This window comes from Podarcis pityusensis (genome assembly GCF_964106645.2).
Source record: "Podarcis pityusensis genome assembly, chromosome: 17".
Lineage (NCBI taxonomy): Eukaryota > Metazoa > Chordata > Lepidosauria > Squamata > Lacertidae > Podarcis > Podarcis pityusensis.
Window position 1 is genome coordinate 13,586,139 of NC_138042.1, and position 20,642 is coordinate 13,606,780.

At 45.7% G+C, this 20,642-nt stretch overlaps 1 protein-coding gene across 1 annotated transcript in view; it reads right to left on the reverse strand.

The window, feature by feature from the left end:
* DMRT1 (doublesex and mab-3 related transcription factor 1) overlaps positions 1 to 20,642 on the reverse strand; it is a 63,678-nt gene that overhangs the window by 20,485 nt on the left and 22,551 nt on the right. Inside the window, exons 4-5 of the mRNA XM_080988546.1 lie at positions 20,445 to 20,641; positions 10,295 to 10,457 (exon numbers count right to left, since the gene is read on the reverse strand). Of these exons, the coding sequence (XP_080844672.1) occupies positions 10,295 to 10,457; positions 20,445 to 20,641 (360 nt within the window). The remainder of the gene's footprint in view (positions 1 to 10,294; positions 10,458 to 20,444; position 20,642) is intronic.

Consider the following 20,642-nt stretch of genomic DNA (forward strand, 5'->3'; position numbering starts at 1 on the left):
GAGCTCCCGTTGCTCGGTCCCTGCTACTGCCAACCTAGCAGTTCAAAAGCACGTCAAGTGCAAGTAGATAAATAGGTGTTTCCGTGCGCTGCTCTTGTTCACCAGAAGCGGCTTAGTCATGCTGGCCACATGACCCGGAAGCTGTACGCTGGCTCCCTCAGCCAATAAAGCGAGATGAGCTCCACAATCCCTATCAGCCACGACTGAAGCTAATGGTCAGGGGTCCCTTTACCTTTATCCCTTGAAGGCTCCTTATTATAAAGTGATATTCTCCTCGATGGGCAGGAGGAGCAGAAGTCACAATCTGCTTTCCAAACCAGACGCTCTTCCCTTTCCCAGATAATCCAGTTTGCCTCCGTTTGAAAAACCTTGTTGTTGCATCCAGTGCCCCAAAGCAGCCCCCTTCTCAATGGAGCTTGGAACCCTGAATTGTAAGAGAAGAGCAACAGCTACTGGTTCATCTTTTCAGGACGTTTCCTCAAATGGAATTTCCACACTGGGTCCTCCAATTTCCCTAGGGTTGCCACGAGGGATAAATGCAGGGCCAACTGGCCTGAAGGTCTCTGGAATGGTCCTATACAGTACAAAAAAACCACACACAAACCTATCCATATAGCAAGTATCCACAGGTAGGCAACGACTCTGGGATGCAAAACGTGCATTTAAAAAGCCATTTCCTTGGCTGTGTTTCTCTCTGTCGTACTCCAGGGAGCCAAGGAAATGGAAACTCGGGGCATGGCCATGTAGATGCAGGAATGCAGCTGTAAAATGCATATGGCGTGCAAAACGTATATGGAGGGCCAATCCAAGACTGGTCCCAGAGACCCTCTGCATAATCCAGAACCCCCTATTATTATTATTATTCCAATAACCCCCCCCAAGAGAGCCACATTTTAAAGGGTATAGAATAAGTCAGCCAAAGGCCTGGTTAAAAGGGAATGCTTTTGCCTGGTGTCTAAAGGTGTATAATGAAGGCGCCAGGCGAACTTCCCTGGGGAGAGCATTCCACAGATGGGGAGCCACTGCAGAGAAGGCCCCGTTCTCCTGTTGCCACCCTCCGCACCTCTTGAGGAGGGGGCACACGAAGGAGGGCCTCGGAAGATGATCTCAGGGTCCGAGTAGGGTCAAATGGAAAGAGGTGATCCTTGAGGTATTGAGGTCCTGAGCTGTTTAAGGCTTTATAGGTCAAAACCAGCACTTTGAATTGGGCCCAGAAACTAATTGGTAGCCAGTGCAGTTGGACCAGGATTTGTGCAGTATGTTCAGACCGTCTTGCTCCCGTGAGCAGCCTGGCGGCTGAATTCTGCACCAGTTGAAGTTTCCGAACCATTTTCAGAGGCAGCCCTACGCATTGCAGTAATCTAAGGCCGTGACCCTTTGGCTTGAAACGCCCATTTATGCCAGCTTTCATCTTTCATCTCTTGGGTGTCAATGCACTTCTGGCCTGGGGACACTCCTGTGCGCAAGCGTCTGCACACGGGAACACCAACCCATCTAAGCCAAGGGGCCGATGCCCTTTGCCAGATGCCACCTCTGTTCAGAAGGGAGACTTGTCCCCACAAGAGGGCTTTTAGGCAGCTATGGAACGCCCTCTCCAGGGACGTATGCCTGGCATCAACTTTATGGTGGTGGCCCTTAAAATTAACCCTGGGATTTAAAACACGCTATTTAAGACTCTCTGATTCTTGTGTGCACTTTTATCTGGGGTTGCTTTGTTTGTTGGTCTTAGGACTGCAAAAAATAAAGAAAAAATTAAAAAAATTGGACCCTGTGTTGATGAATGTATGTATAGGTTTCGAATGAATGCAAAAAATACATAGTGATGGAAGACCTGGACAGAGCATGGTCAACCAAAAAGGCTCAGTGCCATTTTGCACCCAACTTGGTTCCCTAGACAGGCTTACCTGTGCTGGTACCTGCATTCCAACAGCTCTCTTTATCTATCAGCGGCAGTTTGGCAGGCTAGAGAAAGAGAACAGTAGCTACACGGGGTCATTGCCTAGCAAGGGTCCCACATTTGAGGCCCAGCAGCAGAGATCAGCATTGCTAAGCATCTGCTGAGAGCTATGGTTTGACTGAAGGTCCATCAGATACACCTTGCTCCCTCCCAAATTCCTACTGTTCCTCTACAACAGCCTTTCTCAACCTGTGGGTCCCCAGATGTTGTTGAACTACAACTCCCATCACCCCTAGCTAGCAAGGCCAGAGCTCAGGGATGATGGGAGTTGTAGTCCAACAACATCTGGGGACCCACAGGTTGAGAACCGCTGCTCTACACCTTCCCCACCCCCCTCTGCTCTCTCACCTGCCTGGCAGGTGGCGGTCGGAGCAGCAAGGCTCCTCCATGCTTCCACCTGTCACAGTCCCACCAGGTACAGAAAGAGCCAGCGAGGAGGCATCTCAACAGAGCCACCTGATGGACCTTCTCAGCACCATGGAAGGGTACACCATGGAGAGAGCTCAGCGAGGGCAGCGGCAAGAATGAGGCCCCCTGCACCCACAGGGAGAAGAGTGAGCCCACAAGCTCCTAGGTTTGTATAAGAGAGGGGGGCAATTGTGGGTCTTTCCCCTAGGGCTCACCCTGCTCCATCTGCCCCCCTCCAACTTCTTTTACACCTCCCAGCCTCTTGTCTTCTTTGGCTATCTCCCTGGAACCTGAGTTGGGAACGCAAGAGTCCAGCAACAACTCCCCACCCCCGCCGCAGGGTCTCCGGAAAAAATGCCACCCACTGCTGACACCTTGGTCTTCTTTCTCAGGCTCGTTTTAAAAACCACTCCTTCGTAGTCTGGGAAAAGAGCCCTCCAGGAATTCACAATGCAAAGCCAACCCCACATTTAGAAATTGTGAACCAAGTCTACTTCCCTATAAACTCACGTCCTTGCTGATGGTGGCAGGCCGTACTCAGTTAAATAATGAGGGTGAGTTTGGGACAGAGTCCAAAATCTACCTTAGCTTTCCTGACTTCTATACTTTATGTGGAAGGAAGAGAGAGAGAGAGAGAGAGAGAGAGAGGGAGAGAGTGCAAATCATGGAATGTGACTTGCCAATTTGATTTTAACCACCTGTTCAATAGGAAACTGAAAGACTATTAAAAAAGGCAAGTCATTCAAACACAACGGAAAGCTTTTGTTTGGGTGGGAACAATGGAGCTAAAAAACACACACTTGCGTTTGAAGTAAAATGACTGAATCCCAAGATTTGCTGCACTGGAAAAACCATTTCTTTATAGATGAGATTGTACCAGCAGAGACTCGCCAGGCATGAAGTTATGTTAGGTTATGTACTGGGGGGGCCAGCTGCAGTTGTGATCTTAGGCAGCTGGTTCCCCAGGTAGCTTTTCAGGTGATATATAATTACACACATAATGAAAAGCCAATAAGCACACAATACACATCATATAGCGTAGCACCAAAGAAAATGCATGCACATATACAGATACATAGAAGAGATACATGTGCACCAACCCATAGGCGCATGCCTGCTTACAGATACATCTGAGCAAGGACAACGGTGTACGGGCCCTCTGGCATCTATGTACATATGGAAACTAAAGCACATTATATATTACCTAAATATATATAAAGCTAACTTTTTAGTCTTGGGAAAACAAAAGCTATCCTCATATAACAGCCAAATTCCTACATAACTCAATTTCGACATCTCATCTGGTGTGAACTGCACTCATTCCTAGTGTAAACCCCGCCGTGCTGTGCAATGATATACTGTAATGTCACCTCGCAATCTGGATTTACTATAAAGGGCTTCTGACGAGTTTCAGAGCAGTAAACATTGCAGCGAGGTGTATTTCACACTGAGCTGGTTTTTATGAAGAACACTTCACCGCCCAGCCACGGCACCCAGATGATGAATGGTGAAAGATGCATGACAAGCTTCATCATTGTTTGTAAATCTTAACTGTTCCTGCTCACTAACTCTGCAGGCAATTTTCAAAGACAGCGGCCGACAGAAGGACAGCACAGCTTTCCTGAAGGTTATTCAACTTGTTCTTGGCCTAAGCTCTGCCTCCCAGGAGCTAAGCACTGGAAAATAAACTTGCTGGTTACCAGAACCCCAGCATCAAGCAGGGTGCTAAGGAGAGCAAACTTAAGAAATGCCATCTCTAAGGTACCTTTGCAACAGACACTTCCATTGCCTTTCCGCTGCTTTTTTACTCAGCTAGTCTACAGGCACAACAGAGTTCAAAATGTGCCAAGAGCAACTAAGGCCGGGCTAAGTGATTTTGTGCATCAGTCTTAAAACTGTCTGCACAAATTGCACAGCTGCCTCAAACTACTTGAATTGCCACCCTGGACATTAGTTACCCTTAGGCAACAACCCCTTTCATCTTCTATAGAGAATAGAAGACTTAACAGCAATTCAGCTTTGATGTCTTGAGTCAACAACACTTCCATCCAGACATGCAAGAAATCCAAAGGATTTTAGACCTTCCTCTTTTGTGTATCCCTTTGGGTTAACAGAGATGCTGAACTGAGTTAACAGCAAAGGGGAGGGAATTGCATGCTGAGAAAAGCAGGAGCATGACTGGGATCTCAGGTATGAAGCAGAAGTGACTGCAAGCACCCAGGTAAAGGGATCCCTGACCATTAGGTCCAGTCGTGACCGACTCTGGGGTTGTGGCGCTCATCTCGCTTTATTGACCGAGGGAGCCGGCATACAGCTTCTGGGTCATGTGGCCAGCATGACTAAGCCGCTTCTGGTGAACCAGAGCAGCGCACGGAAATGCTGTTTACCTTCCCGCCAGAGAGGTACCTATTTATCTACTTGCACTTTGACGTGCTTTTGAACTGCTAGGTTGGCAGGAGCAGGGACCGAGCAACGGGAGCTCACCCTGTCGCGGGGATTCGAACCGCCGACCTTCTGATTGGCAAGTCCTAGGCTCTGTGGTTTAACCCACAGCGCCACCCATGTCCCCTTGCAAGCACCCAGAGTCCCACATAAATGAGCTTGATTCCCAGATCATCACATGAAGGGTTGCTGATTCTAAGTAACAAAATAATGCCATCAAACCCATATGAAAATTGTTGTGTGATCTGCAGCTCCACCTTGCTTTTCCATATCAAACATGGGAAGCCAGGGAGGCCCTGAACCACAGCTGAACATTGGTAATGGACTGGATGTGATTTAACAAACTGAAACTAATTTGTGGCAAGTCTAAAGCTGCTCTTGGTCAATAAGCCTTTTGATCCAATAATCAGATTTCAGCTTGATTTGGATGGGATTGCCCACCTCTTGAAAAATCACTTTTTTCCAGGATGACGAGGAACCGTTCATGAGAACTCTTTGGGTTCGGTCAGTCAACCAGCTACAAATCCACCTAACAGTTACCTTGTTCAACCCACATTTGACCAGCTTCCACACGAGAATATCATGGGGGACTTTGTCAAAAGCCTTACCGAAATCAAGATATGCTATGTCCACAGCATTCCCCTGATCCACCAAGTTTGCAATTCCATCATAAAAAGAAATGAGATTGGTCTGGCAGGACTTATTTTGAGAAACCTATGCTGGGTTTTAGTACTCACAGCATCCTTTGCCAAGGGCTCACAGACCAACCGTTGACTTTTCTGTTCCAGGACCTTCCCTGGTATTGATGTCAAGCTCACCGGTCGGTAGTTACCTGGGTTATCTTTCCCCCTGTTTCTGAAGATGAGAACACTTGCCTGCCTCCAGTCTGCAGGGACCCCAACAAGTCATAGGTTTAATCTAAGATTCATGTATTGATGGTCACTGTGTTTTCAATAGGAACTGACTGTGGTCTCTTGTTAGTATTATTTTGATCGCCTCTTTCTTTTTTAATTGCAATGCATCTCTCCCCCCCCCCCTTTCCTTCTTAAATCTGCAAATTTAATTTTTTTAACTCCTCTTTTAATTTATTAATTATCAAGGCTTATATCCTTTCCGTCATCCTAATGTCACAGGGCAGGTAACGTACCAACTTCACTGGCCGCTGGCATGATTCTGGGTGCACTTCAAACTGATCATCTCGTCTCCTTTGCCACTCCTGCCCCTTTCCACGCAAACTTACAGCAGCATTAGTGACGGGAGAGTCTTGTAAGAAGCACATTTACTCATAATGAAATCATGGCAAACGACATGGCTCTTGATGTCCTAATGAGGACATCAGATGCACTAGGAACCATGTTTCCCTAAATTAAGTTCCCTAAGTTTTATTTTCCTTTTCTTCCTTTTACTGGGTTTTATAAACAAGAATAATGTTATACAAACAAGTATACCAAGTTTTCTCATGTCATTTGTATATCACAAAAATAGCATTAAAAATGTGGAAAAAGATCTACAACATATGTTTCATTAATGGTGGTCAATGTATAGGTTCTTGGTTCATGAATTGGTTTAAACTGTTACAAAGAAAGGAAGGAAGGAAGTTTGGTTAGGTTCCCTAAATTAAGGGTTATCCCCAGAACCAGATTTTAGCACGTAATGGCAGTCTCACTGCAAGACTTTCCATCACCACTGATGGCACGTGTATTTGGGAGAGTGGAAAGAACTGGCCGAGCCAACGGGAAATTGACCTGAGGGGGGCGGCTACTGCTTTACACAAAGAGGTACCGTATTTTTCGCTTTATAAGACGCACAAGATGCATCTAGTTTTTGGAGGAAAACAAGAAAAAAAATATTCTGAATCTCAGAAGCCAGAAAAGCAAGAGGGATCGCTGTGCATTGAAAGCAGCAATCCCTCTTGCTGTTCTGGCTTCTGGGATAGCTGCGCAGTCTGCATTCGCTCCATAGGACGCACACACATTTCCCCTTACTTTTTAGGAGGGAAAAAGTGAGTATTATAGAGCAAAAAATACGGTATTTTCAGGATTTAAGCCTTCAAGTTTATTTTCCAAACCATTTGTTTCTGAAGTCTTTATTTGCCTCCCCTGTCTCTAAAAAGATGCCGTGGGTAGAAAGACCGTTGGCATGGCTATGGGACCACCAGATTCCCCACTCGGGACTGAGCCACCATCGTTCTGTAATTAGAAAGCATCGTTTCCTTGGAAGCTGCAAGATATAATAATAGCACAGTATAGAACCTTGCGTGAAAAAAGAAAGTCAAAAGCTTCTCACAAACTTCCCGCTATTCACAAAAGAAAAATATAAATCAGAGGGCGGCTTATATCTCCTCCCTATGAGTGCAAACACACAGAGAGAGAGCATAAACAGGCAGTTAACTCAGCAGAACAACATTAATGAAACGGTAGGTCTAACGGTGCTAATATATGAACTGGCGAAGCCGCCATAAAACGAAAGTTACACCTCAGGATTCGGAGGCAAGTAACAGACTTTGTGAATTATGAAGAAAACGCCGTACACTTTGGTTATTAGCTGTGGTTTAAAGGACATTCCTCCCTCTCGTCTCCCTCTGTCAGATAAGAAATCTTGCTGCCTAATAACCACAGTGGCTGCAACACTTGAGGAATAGCGGGGGCTCAGAAGTATTTCTGCTGGAACACTGACTGCTTTTTCAGTTTGTGGGTCAGTATTTCTGCCCCATGCTGTTCCAACAAACACATCTTTGGGCAAATGTATTACTATAGGGAGAGAGCAAGAGAAGCAAAAATAAAAATAAAATAAAGGGTGCGATCGGGGCCACTGAGAGATATTTCTTATTGTCCCTCCCAAGTCAGGAACAAGGTTTGGGAAATGGGACGGGTTTGGCCATCAGCAAAAGAAAAACGAAAGTGACGGATGAAGTCCTATGAAGGAATAACAGAGGTGTTCTTCACTGCCCTGAGCTGCCTCCGGGTGCAACTTACGGTAACTCTTATTTCCGCAGGGACATCATTAATTACGGTGATGTTCATATCAATGCACCCAAGGATCAGGTTGAATTCTGCACCCACTGAAGTCAAGTTAGCTAGGCAAGTTGACTTTTTAGGAGAGAACATGTTGTGAGTCTGACGACTCACCAAAGGAGCGTCTCCATCCCCATCGTTCTGCCTGGACACTGAGGTCCAGCGCCGAGGGTCTTCTGGTGGTTCCCTCCCTGCGAGAAGTGAGGTTACAGGTAACCAGGCAGAGGGCCTTCTCGGTAGTGGCCCTGTGGAACACCTTCCCATCAGACATCAAGGAAATAAACAACCATCTGACTTTTAGAAGACATCTGAAGGCAGCCCTGTTTAGGGAAGTTTTTTATGTTTGATGTATTTATCGTGTTTTTAAAATTCTTTTGGGAGTCGCCCCGAGTGGCTGGGGAAACCCATCCAGATGAGCAGGGTATAAATAACAAATTATTATTATCATATTATTATTATTATGAGAGCTACAGATCTGGGGCAGAGCAATTTGCTTCATATGCACCAAGTCCCCATTTTGATCCCCAACTGCTTCAGCTGGTGCCAGGAATGTCCCTGGAAGGTCGCTGCCATTTTGAGTAGGCGACACTATGCTGCATGGACCAATGGTCTGACTCAGAATAAAGCAGCTCCCTATGTCCCATAGCCCTGTCTCACGAGTGGGGAGAGTTTTTTACTTGGGGGGTTGCCCTCCCTTCTGGGCAACCATCCAAGGCCCACATTTCTGTGGTGGGCAGAGACAGAGGCTCGTTTCTGCACATGCAAAAATACTCTCATCCTCCTTGCGGACAAGCAAAAGGCGATGTTACAGTTTGAGGGCAGGGAGAGAGAGGCGGTGCATATTTTGAATGCTTTCATTTCGGTGAATGGTTTCTATGGGGTTCCACGGTCCCCGCTCTTCCACCTGAACGAGAAAGCCACTTCCGCCCTGCAAAGGAGGTGGTGTTACAGGCTCCATGCTCCCTCCGAGCAACTGGCGGCCGGGGATCTCCCTCTTTTGCCGCCTCCAGCTGCTCCAGTTTTCCCACCCTCCCACCCTTTAAGGTTTTCGTCCTTGACCTTGCTATGGACCTCGTTTGGTCGCCGTTGAGGGGCCTGGTAGGAATTTTTCCACTTGGCAAACTGGCACCAGCCACTTGGTTTTTGCCTACCTCGTAGCAAATCATCACAACTTTCTTGGTATTGGCGGTTAGGCATTGGTATTATTCTGTAGATGGAAGAGGGGAGGAAGCGCCATCACCTGCCCCACATATCAAAGGGTAGTCCGATAAAGGATTCCGGAGGGCGTGGCCCTGTCCGAAGCCTATGGAGGTGAGGGCCTAAGGCACACCCCCAAGCGGTGACCCCGGGGGAGTTCCTAGTTGATGTGCATCAACAGGACTCCCCCTACTACAGTGGTGCCCCGCAAGACGAATGCCTTGCAAGACGAAAAACTCGCTAGACGAAAGAGTTTTCTGTTTTTTGAGTCGTTCCGCAAGACGAATTTCCCTATGGGCTTGCTTCGCAAGACGAAACGTCTTACGAGTTCTTGCGAGTTCATTTCCTTTTTCTTAAAGCCGCTAAGCCGTTAATAGCCGCTAAGCCGTTAATAGCCGCTAATAGCCGTGCTTCGCAAGACGAAAAAACCGCAAGACGAAGAGACTCGCAGAACGGATTAATTTTATCTTGCGAGGCACCACTGTAGTGGTTAACCCTTCCCGGACTTCTAGTGGATGGACTAAAGCCGGATATAGTCGGTTAGGACCAATGCCTAAGCCAATACCGCTCATGCCTGTAACCAATAAAGTTGTGGCCTTATTTAGCCCATTAACCTTAATTATTGTGTCATGTGTCATTATTTCCACTGGGACTTGCCACGCAACGCATTGTGTTGTGTTGTTTTAGGGAGCAGAGTGCACACAGACAGCACCAAAGAGATTTGTCTGGCTCCAAAGTGAAAAGGCGCAACATTTGTTTGAAATGATCCATGGGTTGGCAAAGAGGAAGGGCTATTAGGAGAACCATCAAAAAAGTGTGCCACGTCTTTTAATTCACACCTTTCATAATTGTACCTGAGCTTCTCATGCCGGCAGGTCCCCCAGCTATGGAAAAACACTCCGTCAGAGCTTGGAAAACACTGCTGGAGCTCAGTAAATTACATCTCCCGGCTTGTCCGCCGCTGATTGATGAGTGAACTTAGGGAACAATATCAGTATGTGGAATATCGTTTGAACGAGTGGTCAATAATGATTGAAAACAGGGCATTTTCTGCAGTTTACTAAGGCGCATGGCACACTTCTCCTCCGCCTAGAATCAAGGCCGCATTTGGGGAGGCATAAATGTACTTTTAAAAGCCCCCAACCACTTCTTGTTTAAAAAAATACCTGATTAGAAGAGGAATTTAACAGGTTAGTAGGAAGGGGAAATACCACGGCAGCCGAAGGGATGCCTTTGTTTTTGGACCACAATTTGATCTGCTGGATTATCTGCTTACCATTTGCTTTTGTTTCAGAGAAAGAGGGGCTCTCCTCAAAGGTGAAAATCTGGGGGACACAGGCAGGAGCCCCAACGCTCTGCCCCAAGTAGGAGCTGGAAGGATAGTAAGAATGCATTCTGTACTGGGAACTCACACCATGGCGGTTTTCTGGGCTTTTCACCTGGTTAGAGAAAAACAAGAAGAAAATAACGCCTGTTAAGCCAATCAGAAACAGGAGAACAAAAATGGAGTTACTTTTAATGCCCCCCAACATAATATTTTGGTCACCAGGTGGAACACTGTATTTTTCTTGCACTCAATTCGTAATTGAAACTGTCAGTCTGAGAACCCCTTGTGCCTGGAAAACTCAATTTGCTCCCTGCAAAAAGTCATTGCCAGGGTTGGTGTTCTAATTTTCTGAAAGGGTTTTCAAGCTAGAAAGAGATGCTGTTTTCCCCAGAGCTTGGAAAGGAACTAGTGCAAGTTCAAGACATCCCAAAAGGGAACTAATTCCAGTTCACAGTCGTCCCTCTATGGAATGAGCCAGTTCGATTCACCTTCAGTTCATGGTTCAATTGAAGCTCATCCAAACCAGGCATAGGCAAACTCGGCCCTCCAGATGTTTTGGGACTACAACTCCCATCATCCCTGAACACTGGTCCTGTTAGCTAGGGATGATGGGAGTTGTAGTCCCAAAAACATATGGAGGGCCGAGTTTGCCTATGCCTAATCCAAATGATCCTTGATAATTTATTTCCAACATTCAGAATTGTTACAAGCTGCTTTATGAAACATACTTAAGAAGACTAAGAAAAGATCAAAACATAAACATAGAAGAATGTGAATTGTTTTACTTTATTTCCCCCAACCGTTACGATCTTTAGGATTAGAGGCCCAAAGATTCTGAAGCTTAAGAAACACATGGAGAGATGAACCAGAAATTGTTTTAACTTCCACCCCAAAACGAACTAAATTCATGTTCCATTCACTTAGCATTTACGGGAACTACTTTGAACTGGAAAGTTTTTTTTAACTAATTCAGAAAACTTGGTTAAAAACGAAGCAGTTGATTCCAAGCACTGATTACGTTTCCCTGTCTACTGTGGTCAAATGACAGCATTATTACAGCTCAAAGGTTTTGCAAGCTTTGGTAGTAGTGATTCTGAAATGTGCAATGCTTGCTTGACCAAAATTACCTGTGGGGCAAAAGAAAAGGGGCTGTGTACATCAAGATATTCTGTTCAGGCCACAGGGCAAGAAAGCAGGTTGGTTGTCACAGCACCACAAAGGGATTCTGGTTGTGGGAATGTTCAGGATGGCAGGAGAGGATATATTGCTTATTAATATCCTTCCTAACTTGCGCTAGTAAGTTCCTTTACTTAGCAGAGTTTACATTCCCCTTTTAACATGCACAGCAGACAGCTGGTTGCAGGCTCATGTGAGCCTCTGACTATTATACAATTCACTCTGTCTCAGACTGAATTGTACATTCTTGGTAAGTTCCCTTGAATCCCTCTTAAAAAGAATAAAGACGCCACAATCTTATTCAAAGTGAATACAGTGGTGCCTCGCAAGACGAAATTAATCCGTTCCGCGAGTCTCTTCGTCTAGTGGTTTTTTCGTCTTGCGAAGCAACCCTATTAGCGGCTTAGTGGATTAGCGCTATTAGCGGTTTAGCGGCTATTAAAGGCTTAGCGGCTATTAGCGGCTTAGAAAAAGGGGGAAAGAAGCGAAAAAAATCTCAAGACTCGCAAGACATTTTCATCTTGCGAAGCAAGCCCATAGGGAAATTCGTCCTGCGAAGCGCATCGAAAAACGGAAAACTCTTTCGTCTAGCGGGTTTTCCGTCTTGCGAGGCATTCGTCTTGCAGGGCACCGCTGTACAAGACGTTTACTCACATCAGTTCACGGTTGGATCCATGAAGGCAGACTTAGTTACAAATATGTACATGTGGATCTACCCCATATGGGGGAATGATCCCAGTGCTTCTGCTAGCTGAGAGCTAGCAGAGCAGTCCTAGCTAGAAGCTGGTCAAACGAACAAGGAAGTCGAAAAGAGGGAGGACTCGTCCTTTTGTTACCTGGACAGGTAAGGTCACGCCTACCTTCTATCACATGCAAAAGGAAGGATGCTCCAGCCAGGAAGAACAGGAAGTTTCGACTGGCTGGACCAAACATTCCCTCGTGTGTCTTCTCTAGCATTACAAGGAATGTTGTACTTGACTGCCTCTCATGGATCACATCCCACACTGGTGGGTGAAAAAGGATGGAAGCAAACTGAGGCCTTTGGATTGAACTGCTGGCCCCGTCCATGCCAAAGCTTATTTGATGTTTGCAGTTGGACGTGCACAGTCCACACAAATGGAAAAGCAAAGACTAAGAACACCAGCTGAAGAACAACTGGAACCCACTGAGCTCTTTGAAGGCGTCTTTATTCTTTTTAAGAGGGATTCAAGGGAACTTACCAGGAACGTACAATTCAATCTGAGACAGACTGAACTGTATAATAGTGAGAGGCTCACACGAGCCTGCAACCAGCTGTCTGCTGTGCATGTAAAAAGGGGAATGTAAACTCTGCTAAGTAAAGGAACTTGCTAGCCTTGAAGGCAAGAGTCCCAACCCTTAAGTTCACCCCCCCTCCATGTATGTACACAGCCTGTCCTCTGTTGTGATGCTTCCACATTACACAATAACTCTCTGCACAGGTTGGTTTTTCAAGCCTGCTCTCCGTGCCATGATCTCTCTTTACTTTCCCCCACCATCCACCCCCTAAAAATAATCACTGGACAAGGGCAATATAATTTTAGCATCTATTAAATGGCCCCCACTAGCCGCTGGTGCTGAAAGGAGGTCTGGTTTGTTTTCCTTCTCCAGAGGATGTGGGCAATGACCTGTTTCCTTTCAAGCCTTCTTGTTTTCCTCTCATCTCACCCATTCCTTAAAAAAAAAAAACCCACCTAAAATCCCAGGACCCAATGAATTATTACAACTATTATTATTAGTACGTGGTCGCTGGCTAGCAAGAGACATGTTTTATAATCTTATTACCCGCACCAAGTCTGTGAACCACGGTACGACCGACAGACGGAGGCTAGGCTCTGCAAACAATATGCGCTGGATTAACCACTGGAGAAAATCTAGAAAGCTTTAGGCTTTGTTTTATTAAACTGTTTAGAATATATACCACAGTAAATCTGAGCCACAAGGTTTCCTTTTTATAGAGCTTAGCTACCCTGTTTTATAGTAACAGTAAAGAACAGGCGAGACATAAAAATGCTTGACCTTAGCTCTGCATTACAAAGGGGACCAGAAAGATCATTTGCCCAATGAACATGACGGGAGTCGCGTCTTTTAGCTCCAAAACGCACTGAGCATCCTTGCCCTCGTGTGCTACGGGGTGTATGTGTGTCCCCAAAAATACACCACTGATTCTGGTGGCGAGGGAAGAGGGCAAAAAGATCTGAGCAGGGAATGAGTAACTGTGACTCTTTTCAGAATGAGAAACTGTGCGCTGATGCAAATCTTCCCAATGTCCCTTGTTATAGACTTCTTCTAGGTTCATGTTCCACAGCCAGGATGGACCTAAGACCAATGGAAAGCTGGACTTGTTGCATGCCCTCAGGGGCATTAAAACACGTGCGCATACTCAGCATAGGTGTGCCTTAGTCTTGCTGCATGTTCTTTGCCTCCCAAAGGAAATGCATCTGTTGTTCATGACTCCCTGGTCCTGAATGGGGTAACTGAAGGAACAAGTGCACAGCCTGGGAATCATTTTGGACTCACAGCTGTCCATGGAGGCGCAGGTCAATTCTGTGTCCAGGGCAGCTGTTTACCAGCTCCATCTGGTACGCAGGCTGAGATTCTCCCTGCCTGCAGACTGTCTCGCCAGAGTGGTGCATGCTCTGGTTATCTCCCACTTGGAATAATGCCATGCGCTCTATGTGGGGCTGCCTTTGAAGGTGACCCGGAAACTACAACTAATCCAGAATGCGGCAGCTAGACTAGGAACCGGGAGCGGCTGCCGAGACCATATAACACCAGTCCTGAAAGACCTGCATTGGCTCCCAGGACGTTTCCGGGCACAATTCAAAGTGTTGGTGCTGACTTTGAAAGTCCTAAACGGCCTCGTCCCGGTAGACCTGAAGGAGCGTCTCCACCCCCATCGTTCTGCCCGGACACGGAGGTCCAGCACTGAGGACCTTCTGGCGGTTCCCTCACTGCGAGAAGCAAAGCTACAGGGAACCAGGCAGAGGGTCTTCTCGGTGGTGGCACCTGCCCTGTGGAACGCCCTCCCATGAGATGTCAAGGAAATAAACAACTACCTGACTTTTAGAGGACATCTGAAGGTAGCCCTGTTTAGGGAAGTTTTTAATGTTTGATATCTTTTTTTTATTACTATTATTAATATTCTGTTGGGAGCCACCTAGAGTTGCTGGGGAAACCCAGCCAGATGGGCGGGGTATACATAATATAGTATTATTATTATTATTATTATTATTATTATTATTGCATGCGCCTGATGCTGGGAGTGGAGAGAATTGCTAGTCCCTGCGCTCATTCTCTCATAGTAGGGCAGGTTGCAAGGCTGGCATCTCCTTTGCTGATTCTGGAAAAATCCCAATTCTTCATTAACTGAGTCCGCAGGATTATCACAGTCAGACGCAGTCGATGCGTGGCAGCTTTCCCACACCCCAAAGCAGTGCCCTTTCTCATAGGTTAACTTGGGGTAGCTAACACCCAGCCTGCAGGCCTGATAGCCCCCTCTCCACAAATCTCACTCCCCCACACCCCGCAAGACTTCACTGATTTGGTCAAAACTAGAAAATTACGGAGACACAGTGTGGAGGTGGACAGAGACGTTTCAACCTGTCCACCTAGTCCAAGACCCCAATGAGATATGCAAAGAGTCCCCTTTCCCAGTCATTGGATTGATAAGGTTGCAGGTTCTATTCCTGTGTCAAAGGGGGTTGGACAAGATGATCGCCGGGGGACCCTTCCAACTCTACAATTCTAAAATTCCATGATGTGTGTGCTTGGACAAGGATATGGAGCAGCCACCACCGGCATCCAGCCCCTGAAAGGCTGGCCAAGGCTAAATGCAGCCGCCAAGCAAAATAAATAAAATAAAATAAATTAGGCACCCCAGAGTCATTGAAACCGTGGGTCACTCAGAGCTTCAAAAGTTGGAATTTCCTGTGTTAAATTATGCTAAATTATTACTGCTAAGAACTGCGTGGAGCCACCAAATTTTAATCCTGAGACCTACCGGCAGACCTTTCCACCGTGAGGGGGGAAATAAATAAATGGTGACCTCCCCACCGTCTCCCTTGAATTCCAGGGTGGAAAACGCAAGCGCCATCTATATCTGTCCCCCCGTGATAGACAAACTTAATTAACCTTTGCTATTCTGTTCCAACCTACTGTTTAAGACAAAAGCGTTGACCCACAAACAATATGTTACCATCAGAATCTCAACTGCCGTGACATCAAGAGATATGGCCCTATCAGCACTATTGGAAAATAAACAGCCTAGATTAGCTTCCCCAAGAAATATGGATTATATTCATGTCACACTTGAGCTGTCAGAAACATTAGGTTACTTTTAGCATAAATCTGTATTGTGAAGGCTATAGCTTATAAATACAATGTAGGATTACGCTGTTGGCATGGCAAACCCAGAGCATTTTTAGATTCGCAACAGAATCCTGCAATAGCTGAATTTCTTATATAGCTCAGTTTCTTAAATTTGGACAGGCCTTTTTTTTCCTAGACTGGTCAAGGGTGGTTAAAAAGCAAAATCTGTTTCGCATTCAAATGACAAATTAGCCTTCAAGCACTCTCTGTTGTCCCCTTTATTCACACAAAAGCACACTTCATAAAAATAAAAATTAGATGCAAGCCCTTTCAGGACATGGGCCAGGTTCGTATTTTGGAGGGAACCATGGTTAACAGCTAACCCTGGGTGAGGAGATCCTTCCAACTTCACTCCTCCCCCCGGAAAGAGCACAGCAGCAAGCCACGATCCTTGGCTTTGCACCGTGTCCAAACCAGGGTTCACCAGTTTGTTGTTGCTGTGTCGTTTAGTTGTGTCTGACTCTTTGTGACCCCATGGACCAGAGCACGCCAGGCACTCCTGTCTTCCACTGTCTCCCGCAGTTTGGTCAAACTCATGCTGGTAGCTTCAAGAACACTGCCCAACCATCTCATCCTCTGTCGTCCCCTTCTCCTTGTGCCCTCCATCTTTCCCAGCATTAAGGTCTTTTCCAGGGAGTCTTCTCTTCTCATGAGGTGGCCAAAGTATTGGAGCTTCAGCTTCAGGATCTGTCCTTCCAGTGAGCACTCAGGGCTGATTTCCTTAAGAATGGATCGGTTTGATCTTCTTGCAGTCCATGGGACTCTCAAGAGTCTCCTCCAGCACCAGAATTCAAAAGCATCAATTTTTTGGCGATCAGCCTTCTTTATGGTCCACCTGTCAATCGCGGTCGATCGGTTGGACGTGTCTGCCTTAACAGCAACTCTAACCTCTGGAAATAAGTCGCCGTCTAAAGGTAAAGGGACCCCTGACCATTAGGTCCAGTCGCAGACGACTCTGGCGTTGCGGCGCTCATCTCATCTCATTTACTGGCCGAGGGAGCTGGTGTACAGTTTCCGGGTCATGTGGCCAGCATGACTAAGCCGCTTCTGGCGAACCAGAGCAGCGCACGGAAACGCGTTTACCTTCCCGCCGGAGCGGTACCTATTTATCTACTTGCACTTTGATGTGCTTTTGAACTGCTAGGTTGGCAGGAGCAGGGACTGAGCAACGGGAGCTCATCCCATTGCAGGGATTCGAACCGCCGACCTTCTGATCGGCAAGCCCTAGGCTCTGTGGTTTAACCCACAGTGCCACCCGCGTCCCATAAGTCACCGTCTAGATTTCCACAAATCTGGTAAAGAGGTCTCCAGAGGAGCCCCATGAAATGGAGATGCCCCCTTTGGTCACACGAATATCCCTTTCCACTCATTGCAGCCCTCATTGTGGACAGACATTTTTGGAGACTCCTGTTGGAGGACTCTAAGGAGGGCAGAGGTGAGGAGGGCAGCATTTTCTTCACTGGGAAGGCAACTACTTTCAGAGACCACACTCCAAAGCACTTAAAAGGATGCCGGTGGTGTTTTTTTTAAAAATCCTTCACACACAAGTTGTTTAGGTCAACAAGCTCAACACCTCTTGTAATTAACAATGTAATATATCTCTCGGTACAGCCAATTAATTTTTCATTTTCGCTTTCCGTGGCAGTTGTTTTGCATTTTCTCCCTAATCACTGCCGCAGGAAGGAAATAGAGCTACCCAAAAGGGAACATGATGATTTATATTTGTGTTGGTGTTTTTTTATCATGTTACATTTAAAACATAAAGCTTCAGAGTCTTAATTCATAGCCATCTAGTAATCCAAGGTTTAATGTCACAACCTTTCGGACTCCCTTTTCTTTGCCCTCTGTCCTTGGCTAGAAGAGAAACTTATTAAAGCTTCTACAATAATAAAGGTCATCTGCAGGGGAGACCTGACAGTTGAACCTCAAGGATAAAACTTTCAGCAGAAGGATCCAGAATTCCTATTTGGGTAAGCTTTCTAAAGCTTACTTAAAGGATTCCTGACTGCAGAACTGCGTGAAGATACACATCACACATTGAAAGCATGTGGTGTGTCCCCCCCTTTAAGGATTCTGGGAACTGTAGTTGGTTTGGGGTGTTGGGAAATGTAGCTCTGTGCTTTAAATATGTGTTGGATGTGTTTTAAAGGTGTGTGTTTTCTCTAAGGCTGCATACCCTGCCGAGGTTATCCCACGACACCTATTTCTGACAGCAGCTGAATGGACAAAAAGCATTGGAAAGAGATGTATTTCTAAGCCTACCACTTGGTTTTTGGAAACTGGGCAACTAACCCAGGGGTCAGCAAACTTTTTCAGCAGAGGGCTGGTCCACTGTCCCTCAGACCTTGTGGGGGGCCGGACTATATTTTTTGGGGGGGAAATGAATGAATTCCTATACCCCACAAATAACCCAGAGATGCATTTTAAATAAAAGCACACATTCTACTCATGTAAAAACATGCTGATTGCCGGACCGTCCGCAGGCCGGATTGAGAAGGCGATTGGGCCAGATCCTGCCCCCGGGCCTTAGGTTGCCTACCCCTGTAACTACAGGAGAAGTTAGTAGACCATAAGCCAAGAAGAAAGAAAACAAAACTTTCCCTACAATCAGAGCGACTGCTCATTGCCTTTGGTGAAAGGCGTTTGACAACAGCTACCAAGCCCAATAAATATAATATCACGGCTGACTTAATACTTTGACATAATGTGACTCTTTTAAAAAACAACAAATTATCTCCTATCTCCCTGTCTCTTTGCTACTTACTTATTTATAGGTTTGAGTTAGATGCACATTATCTATTTTATATTGTAACAAATATGGTAGATATTTATAGGCCACTTTGTAGTAATTGCTTATGTGTGAATCCTCTTCCCTGAGCATATGGGGCATGCTGCGTTTTCTTTAAATGACACCTTGAACAAATCTTCATTTATTTGTAAACTAAAAAAACAACAAATAGCAAATGGACCCTGAGATACAGTCACCCTAGATGCTTATCAGAGAGATCTGAAATCGTATAAACCGAGGGTTGCCAACCCAGCACCCATGGGTGCCATGACACCCATGCAGACCTTTACCGACACCCCTGGGTGGAAGGCTCTATATTTTGAGCTTTCGTTTTTCTAAAAATGTACGGCTCTTGCCCTCCTAGAAAGAAAGTTATGAAGCAAAATGTGCAGGCACCCTTCTGAGCAGTTGGTGCAAAATGAGAGGTGCCAACCTGGCTGCTCTCTGCCAGTGTTTTTAGCCAATCTGAAACCAGAGCCATGATTTGACAGGAGAGTTATTTGGAATCCTAAAAAGCTGTTGTTTCTGACCCCTTTAAAATACTTTTCCTGATTCTGTCTTATTTTTTAGCAACCCCTAGAACTGCCTGCTGGACCATAAAGAAGGCTGATCGCCATTTTAGGTTTAATTACAAATGATATTCCCGAAAATCAAAGGAAAGTATTCCTTTATGCAACAACAGCTGCCAGGATGCTTATAGCAAAAAACTGGAAAGGGAGGAAAATTCCATCAGTGAAAGATTGGCAAATTAAATTTTGTGAATACATAAATCTGGCAAGACTCACAGCATTCATAAGGGGACAATCGGACCAGAAATTATTAAAAGAATGGAGTTGTGCTAAAGAGTATATGAAAAAACATTGTTCTGGAGTAAGTATATTGGTATGTAATGAATGATGCTTTACAGGGTTAAAGAAAAAAAAATGGTGTAAAAAAAAAAAAAAGTACAAAGATGGAAGTAATCTAACCAGACACAACAATATAGTAAGAGTAAATTTGTTGAGGTCTTAGAACAAAGGAAGGAAGTCAATATGTGTAAATGTACGTAATGATATGGTTTTTTTCTGTAGATGTGTGCTTTTTTGTTTTTGTTTAGTTTTGTATTGTTTCCTTTGCTTTTTTTCTTTTTCTTTTCTGTTTTTTTTTGTATGTTCCGTTTTGTTTGTATAGTATAGTATTATTTTGGATTCAATGTTTGTAATTTTTGTTATGATTCTGCATTGAAAATAGATAAATAAACTCTTTAAAAAAAAAAAAAAAAGAAGGCTGATCGCCGAAGAATTGATGCTTTTGAATTATGGTGCTGGAGGAGACTCCTGAGAGTCCCATGGACTGCAAGAAGATCAAACCGACCCATTCTTAAGGAGATCAACCCTGAGTGCTCACTGGAAGGACAGATCCTGAAGCTGAGGCTCCAATACTTTGGCCACCTCATGAGAAGAGAAGACTCCCTGGAAAAGACCCTGATGTTGGGAAAGATGGAGGGCACAAGGAGAAGGGGATGACAGAGGACGAGATGGTTGGACAGTGTTCTCGAAGCTACCAGCATGAGTTTGACCAAACTGTGGGAGGCAGTGGAAGACAGGAGGGCCTGGCGTGCTCTGGTCCATGCGGTCACGAAGAGTCGGACACGACTAAACGGCTAAACAACAACAACAACAACAGAACTGCCTGCATTTTCCGTTTTCTTCCCCTATCAGCCAGGATGCATATTTCTCTAAGTAAGCAATCCATACCATACCATACCTGCCACTGGTTTCCTGACTGGCTTGACATATAGGTCGCTGGGAGGCTCCGGAGGCTGTTTTTAACAGGGGACCCCACCAGTGGGCCCCCCATATCCCCAGGAGTGGCTTCGCTGGCCACAGCCATCTGGTACTGGGAGTAGTTGTAGAGGTTGTTGTAGTAAGGATACAGGGAGGGCTGGTAGAAGCTACTGTAGTA